The sequence below is a fragment of the Nannospalax galili genome, unplaced genomic scaffold (assembly GCF_000622305.1).
Source record: "Nannospalax galili isolate Female #2095 unplaced genomic scaffold, S.galili_v1.0 scaffold566, whole genome shotgun sequence".
NCBI lineage: Eukaryota > Metazoa > Chordata > Mammalia > Rodentia > Spalacidae > Nannospalax > Nannospalax galili.
In genome coordinates, this window is record NW_008355811.1 from 2,809,816 (window position 1) to 2,818,161 (window position 8,346).

At 41.0% G+C, this 8,346-nt stretch overlaps 1 protein-coding gene across 1 annotated transcript in view; it reads left to right on the forward strand.

Annotated features, from left to right (window-relative positions):
* Tmem132d (transmembrane protein 132D) overlaps positions 1–8,346 on the forward strand; it is a 767,785-nt gene that overhangs the window by 524,260 nt on the left and 235,179 nt on the right. The window contains exon 4 of the mRNA XM_008853784.2: positions 5,766–5,949. Coding sequence (XP_008852006.1) covers positions 5,766–5,949 — 184 coding nt within the window. The remainder of the gene's footprint in view (positions 1–5,765; positions 5,950–8,346) is intronic.

Consider the following 8,346-nt stretch of genomic DNA (forward strand, 5'->3'; position numbering starts at 1 on the left):
AACAGCCAAGGTTAGTTCCACCAGTCTGGTATTTTTAATTACTGTGTGCCATGTAGCTAAATCTTTGGCAAAGACCAATTGTTCTCAGATAAACCTTACCTAGACATATATTTCTTGATCTTCTATGTATAATTTGTCAGAAGGGTGTAGGAGTAATATGGTTCTCTCTGTTTTTCAAAACTAGCTAGGCAATGTTTATCTCTCGCATTGTCTCACCCCTCCATCATGGTTTTCCCACTTAAGGTGCCCCCATTTCCCCCCTTTCTCCCTTACTAATACCCTTCTCCTATGGTCCTACCTCTCTTGAGCTCCTTCTTTCTCTTTATCCCCTAGGTTCCGTGTATACCCTTCCCTCCCCCTCCCTTAAAAAAATCTCCTTGCTTTTTAACAGTTTGTTTAAGTTGTTTGTATCTTCTGGATTTAATTTTCATAGATCATATGAATCTGGAAATATACCCATTTCTTCTAGGCTTTCCAAAATCTTTGAGAACTATAAGTTTTCAAGATGCCCCCTAATGATCTTCTGGATTTCTTTGGAGTCTGTTGTAACAACTTCAGTTTCATCTCTGATTTTATTAGTTTAAATCTTTTTTTTCCTTTCCTTTGATTAGTTTAACGAGTAGTCATCTTGTTAATCTTTTCAAGGTACAAACTCTTCATTGGATTGATTCCATTTATTGTGGGTTTTTTGGTACCTATTTCATTAATTTATTCCATAATCTTCACTATTTCTTGCCATCATTTGCATTTGTGTTTGAATTCCTCTTTTTTCTAGAGAATTGAGATGCATCATTAGGTTATTTATTTATCTCTGATGTCAGCAAAGGAGCCAGCAGCAGCAGCTAACTCAGTTGTGAGAGGAGAGGCTGCACAAGCAAAAGATTTTTATCTGGACTGCTACTCAAAAGTGCCACTCACGTTTTGGGTGGATCTTCCCACATCAATGAAGTCAATTAAAATAATTCCTCAACTGAGGTTCTCTACTCAGGTGACTCTAATTTGTGCTAAGTTGACATTAAAACCAACAATCACAGTCATTGACTCCTTTTAAAAGTAATAGTATGAAATATTTTTGACATTCCAGCTAGTTCAATATCTTTAATTTTTGGTTTATGAAGTTGTGAGTTTACGGGGTGGTTGCTATAGTGTACTGCTATCGCCCATAGTGCACTGCTATCTCATGCTTTCTTAATCGCCTTTATACCCCCTTTCCCATTGGCATCCTTCCATAGCCCACCCAGTGGAATTCATACATTTTGTTATATGTGTTAAGGCTTATTGTGTCAAGTTAGTGTCCCCAGATGTCCCTCAATGCAAGTTCATCCACTGAGGTCTACTCAGCCTATCTAGAGCCTCAATTGAGGAATTATTTTAATTGACTTCATAGATGTGGGAAAAGCCACCCAAAATGTGAGTGGCACTTTTGAGTAGCAGTCTAGAGCCTCCCTTTAAAAGATCAGCTCTTCCTCACCCAGCATTAATTAGCTGCCAATAATTCTTTGAGTAAGTTTGTGGCCTGCTGTCCATTTCCATAGTTCTGTGCTGGGTTTTGTCTGCTTGAGTTTCCACAGGTCTTATGCATGCTGACAGCATTGCTGTAGGTTCACATGAGAAGAGTTCCAGGAGCCCGTAAGGCTCTATTTCCCTATGGTCATGCACCTCCTCCCTTGTTACTGTCCTCCCCCAGAGCCAACCAGAGGGGGACACAGGGTCCCTGCTGATATGGGGGTGAGAGGCACGGAGTCATGACACAGACACCGGGAGTTGGGTGAAAGCAAGCAGAGGGCAAGCTGCTGCAGACTCATTTATTCTGCGAAGCATTTGGGGTTAGAAGGGGTTGGCTAGCTAATCATGGTTTCCCACACCATCCTATGATATCCAATGGCAGTCTGTCTCTGGGCAGATCATCTCTCAGCAGGTTGTCATTGCCACACCCGACTGCACTGGAAGCCCTTTCCCCATTCCTTATGGCAGGTGGCCTGAGCTGAGCCCAGTTCTTTGGTATGCCATACACTCCCTGGCTCTTACAGTTTTCCCCTCCTTCCTCTGCAATGGTCCCTGAACCCTGGGTGTGTGGATTTTAATATAAGAGACCTGTTCAAGGATCCACACTTTTTAGACTCTTATTCTCTATGTTTCAGCCGTTTGTGAACTTTTCTGTTCCTGGCCCTCTGTTGCATGAGGGAGCTTCATTAATGAGAATTGAAAGGTGCATTACTGTTCTCTTCATCTCTTGTTCTATGTTCCACGAGCCTTAGATGTAGAGTTTGCATCGTAGATGTTCCACTTAGACTTGGGCGGTTCAAAGACAATCTCTGTGTGTGACCAGTTATGGAACTCTGTAATAATATCTGTTGAAAAAGAAGCTTCTTTAATGGGTGGTGACTGGGATATTTGTGTGTAAATTTAAGGATTCATCTTTTTCACAAAGTAAGAAATTACGTTTGTATAGGGATGTCATTTTCTGTGCTAGTGCTGGTCATTAATGTGGCTTTTAGTCCTTAAAGCTGGGGTTGAACCATTTTCTCCCTTACTAGCTTTCATAGTGCTCTCCAAAGCTATGAGAGTCAGCCTTCAGGGGAGGCGGTTTCCAGGTAAGTTCCAATTCTATTGCTCCAAATCCTGTGTCCAAAGTATGTCTTGTCTTCAGCAACAGGGTCTTATCTTCAAGTTCCGGGAGGCAGTCAAGGATTGTGGCAATATCCTGTGTAATTTTGGGAGTCTCTTAGACTACCCTGGCCAACAACTCAAAGGAAGGTATCTCCTGTCTGGCCCTGTTTCTTGTTCTATAGCCTTCAGCTATACACATAGACCATGTAGAGATATTGCATGTGTAATTTTTCAGTATGTTTTTGGACTAATATGATTCCCTCTGTCTTTTCATACTAGCTAGGCTTTATTTATTCTCTCTCTCTCTCTCTCTCTCTCTCTCTCTCTCTCTCTCTCTCTCTCCATCTGACCCTCCATCCTCACCCTCTCCATTTCAAGTGTCCCCATTTTCCCCATTTCTCCCCTGATAATTGTCTGATATGGTCCCATCTTTCTTACACTCCTTCTTCGCCTTCATCCCTATAGCTCCTTGTATAGCCCTCCTCCCTCTAACCCTACCCCTACCCCCATTTTATACATTTCTCCCTTAGTATGATGGTCTCCTACTATTTTTCTCTCTCAGGTTCCTTTTTTCCCTTTACCTCCCTGGTTACTTTCCATTTCCCTGGTTCCTGCAGTTACATCAGGATATATACTCACATATAAGGTTTTGGTGCATTTACCTGCAAATTTCATTATTTCATCTTTCTTTACTTCTGAGTAGATCTCCATTGTTTGAATGTACCATGTTTTTGTCAACCATTCATCTGTCAGTTGAGGAACACTTAGGTTGCTTCCATCTCTTAGCTATTATGAAAAGAGCAGCAAAAAACATGGTTGTACAAGTATCTCTACAATAGGCAAGTCAGTCCTTTGGGTATATGCAAGCATTGGTATAACTGTGTCATATGGCAGGCTCATTTTTGTTTTTTTTTTTTAGAATTCTCCATACTGCTTTCAATAGGAGTTACATGAGTTTGCAATCCCACCAGCAGTGAATGAGTGTTCCCCTTTCTCCACATCCTTGCCCGCATTTGGTATCATTTGCTCTTTTGATCTTAACCAGTCTGACTGGGGTAAAATAAAATCTTAAAGTGATTTTAATTTACATTTCCCTAATTATTAACCATGATGAACAATTTATAAGATGTTTCTTAGCCATCTTTATTTCTTCTTTTGAGAACTCTCTGTTTAGATCTTTAGTCCATCTTTTAATTAGGTCATTTGTTTCCTTGATTGTTTTTTGTTTTTTGAGTTCATTATGTATTCTGGATGTTAAGCCTCTGTAAGACGTGTAACTGGTGAAGATTTTTTTCCTACTCTATGGGTTTTCTCTTTTTGATTGTTTCTTTTGCTGCATAGAAGCATTTTAGTTTAATGAGATCCCATTTGTTGATTGTTGACCTTAATTCCTGAGCAACTGATGTCTGATTTAGAAAGTCCTTTCCTACACCTATATCTTGTAGGTAACTGTCAATGTTTTCTTCTGACAGTTTCAGAGTTTCCAGTTTCACATTGAGGTCTTTGATCCATTTGGAGTTGACTTTTGTGCAAGGTGAAATATAAGGATCTAGTTTCAGTCTTCTATAGGTGGATATCCAATTTTTCCAGCACCATTTGTTGAAGATGCAACCTTTCCTCCATTGTGTTTTTGTCATCTTTCAGGTAGCTAAAATTGGGTGTACTCATGTTTGGGTCTTAAATTGTGTTCCATTGATCTGTGTGCCTATTTTTGTGCCAGCATCATGCTGTTTTTATGACTATAGCTCCACAATATAGTTTGAGATCTGATATAGTAATGCCCCCAGCATTGCTCTCTGTGCTCAGGGTTGCTTTAGCTAAGCAAGGTCTTTTGTGCTTCCATATGAATTTTAGGATTTTTTTTCTAATTCTGTGAAGTATCTCATGGGGATTTTGATTGGGATTGCATTGAAGGTATATATTGCTTTTGGCAGGATGATCATTTTCACAATATCAGTTCTTCCAATTCATGAGCATGGGAGGTTCATTCATCTCTTGGTGTCTTCCTCAATCTCTTTCTTTAAAGATTACATTTTCATTGTGAAGATCTTTGATGTCTTTGGACAGGTTTTTTCTAAGATATTTTTTGAGGCTATTGTGAATGGGAGGGTTTCTCTGTACTCGTTCTCTGATTGCTTGTTATCGGTGTGTAGAAAGGCTACTGTTAATCAGCCATCTTAACCTCATTTGTTCACAACAGCTCTCTCTGAGCTTCTTAGTGAGACATTTCACGGATAAACGTTGTAACCAGCACGCTTCCATAAATTTGTACCTTATAAAATAGCACAGTAAATACTACTAAACTTCAGAGTTCAAAGATATTCTGTGAAGATGTGAAACTTGAGCATTCAGAATGCTCAGTGGTGCTTCTTTAAAAAAAAAAAAAACCCTCACCAGCCACTCTGTGAGTTCTCACCTACAGCTTTCTTCATTTCCTCCTTGGGACTGGCTGGCATGAAACCATTTTCTTTTTTACCTGTCACAGGGAAAAGCAGACATTATTCTAAAAAGCAGACTCTAAAGAGACAGAATGTAGTCAGTTAATTAAACTAGCAAATGATAGGGTCCAGTCTGCTAAAATAATCCTGGTAATCTAACTTGGACCTATTTCAGAGTCGCACCTATAGGAACTGAGATGCATAGACACCAGTGTCTATGTCAGTGACTTCTGTCTCCAGGTGGCGCCTGGCCATTTCTCCTTGCCTATCAGCTCTGAGCCCTATCCCTGGGCCCTGAGCTCTTGCCCATGTCTCTCTTCTGTTTCCCTGCAATGCCATCTCACCACCACTAGAACACAATGCCATGCCACCCTCAGACATCCTTAACATTATGTGCATTTTACTAGCTGCGGCTTTGAAAATGCCAACACAGTATGGAGGTGTCTGAAAGTGAGGGCAAGAGCCCTCCTGGGTGAATGGTGGGAGGAGAGCACTTAGGGAATGTAGCAACTTTCAGCAATAATTACTCTCAGCACCTCAAAAGAAGAGGGAGCTTGGACCTTTGAGTGTCTGAGCCCTGAAAAGGGCTGCCAAGCACTCAGATGGTGTTTGAAATTGCTTGTGACTGGGAATACATGAACACAGGTACAGGTAAAAATTCACACAGACACATTGCCCCTCAATCCCTCACTACTGCTCTCCTCTGCTCCTCCACAGTGCGGATGGTGCCTCCTATGAAGTCATGCAGATTGACATTGAGATCGAAGGACCCAGTGACCCACCCACCACACAGCTCGTTACGTGGCAAGTTGAATACCCAGGAGAGATCACATCCGACTTGGGGGTGTCCAAGATCTATGTGAGCCAGAAGGATTTGATTAGACTCATCCCATTGGCCATGGTAAGAGAGAACTCTGGGAACTGGGAATGGGTTCCATTCTGTGGTCCTAGCTTGGGGAAGGTAAGGTGTCAGAGAGTAAAGACCAGATGGGGACAAAACTGGGGCTTGAAACTGACTGTGGATAGCAGACTCTATGTATTCTAAGTAATATTCTTCAGACTGCACTTAGAAAATGAAATCTAGGTGGTACCAATAGGTCTACTTTATATGAATGTTATGGATGATATGCTGAATGTTTATCATATAACATAGACTAAGGATTTCAAATACAGGCAACTATGTAGAGCACTTGGTTCAAATGTGCACATGGTCACAGTGAGCTATAAGGAAGCATGAGAAATCTGTTTTTCAATATTATGATGACATAAACACTGTTACAAGGAAAGAAGAGAACATGTTTTGCAAGGTGATGGATGGGCTGTACCTGTAACAAATCCTTCATCTTCACAAGAGGAAATCAAGACTGAGGAAGGTGGCTTATCTTGGTGTTGAGGGTCTGAGCTCTCCATGGTCTTGGTAAGCCTCCTATAAAGGAAGATGATAAACCCAACTTTTGGTCACTACTATGAGACCATACATTACATGGGCTTTATCTATGTTATCTATAGAGGGTAGATAAAAATAACAGTCACCAGTTGTAAGAATAAAATAGTAGCTGGAATTAAGGATGTAGCTTAGTGGTAGAGTGCTTGCCTAGTATGTGCAAAGCCATGTTGCAAAAATTGAATAAATTAACTAACAAACTAAATAAATAAACAAACAAACTCAAACTGAAGGAGCCTTAGAAGGACTGCAACCTGAAGCATGTAAGAAACATTAGCTATAATTGTGATCACTCTGTTATCCACAGCAAAGTACAAATGACACTCCACATGAAGCTTGTGTGTTCAGATGTCATTGATCCTTGAACTGTATTAGATGAATTAGATTCAAATGCTTTGGGGCTAATGAGTTCCTAGCAGTCTCCCCGAGTGGCCGCCTCTGAGCCCAGGAGTGAATTCTGAACTCTGACTCACTATGTCTTGTATCTAGGTTGTTTCTAGAGCTTTGTTGGTTGGTAGAATAATATTTTGTTTGTGCGTAGGGGGGTTACCTTCATGAAATGTCTTTGATTTTGCTAATTTTTATAGGCACTGAGGGATATTTGGTAGAATAACAGAAGGGATGCCCAGGGCTGAGTTCAGAAGGACTGGGATCTTATGCAGCTGGAAACCACACAGGGCATCAAATTGGGCCACTTGGACTCACTTTTATTTTCAGAAAAGTGCTCTGGCTATATGTATAGAATGAATTTGGGGGCAAAGAGGAAACAGAGAATTCCAGCCTGCCCTGTGCCTGCTATACATAAGATCTGTAACACTGGTCTGGTGGGCTTGGCGTTGGCTCTAACGTTCCTCTCTTAGTGTGCCCAGTGTGGGACTTTATTTGGTGATTCGGGAGCTTGGATGTTGCCTCCCGTGGTCCTGAACATGTTGTCGTCATCATCCCTTTGACTCCAAATACATCGCCATATTAGGGCTGGAGAAATAGATCCGTGGTTAAGAGCATATACTATACCCTAAGAAGACCAGAGTTTTGTTCCCAGCACCTATGATGGGTGTCTTAGAACTGTCTGTAACTCCAACTCCAGGGGATCCATTGTCCCTGGCCACCATAAACACCTATACTCTTGTGTACATAACCACACACAGATACACATGCATGCATACAATTAAAAATAAATCTAAATAAAGATACAGCCGCCATGTGCGCCTTGTATCCTGTAGGAAGGGCCCAGGGCTGGCTGTGATGTTTTGCTGAGTGCCCCATTTCCTTCCTGTCTCATTGGCCAAAATTCAGCCATGTGGCCATATCTAGGTGCAAGGGAGACTGGGCAAAGTGAAGTTTTTTTCCCAGAAGCTGTGTGCTTAGGTAGACATACACGACAGTGAAAGAAAGAAGGAACTCCCATGGGGGAAAGGATGCTTCTGATGTGACCACCCCGTGGACTGTCACAGCAATGGGAAAGCGGACAGAAGAGCCATTTTGGAGCATAGCCTTGTATAGCTGGTCAGACCTTCCTCTACACTGGAAATAAGTGTGAAGGAAAAGACAGCAAATAAAACATGAGTCCAAAACCTTCTTAGCACAACTCAGTAACACCGTCACCCAAACATAGACATTTTTATTACAAAACTATATTATACTTATAATATATAGTGATTCATGTTTTTATACAGAAATCTTTGCACATATCTCTCATTGATCCCTTCAGGCAAACGTTTAGAAATAAATTTTAATTCAAGGATATGAGTCAGAGGATATATAATTTTACAATACTTTTTTGCAATGGTTGAATAATTGCCTTCTGGAAGGTTTAACTAATTTACAATTCTACCTGCTGTGTGTAAGGATACC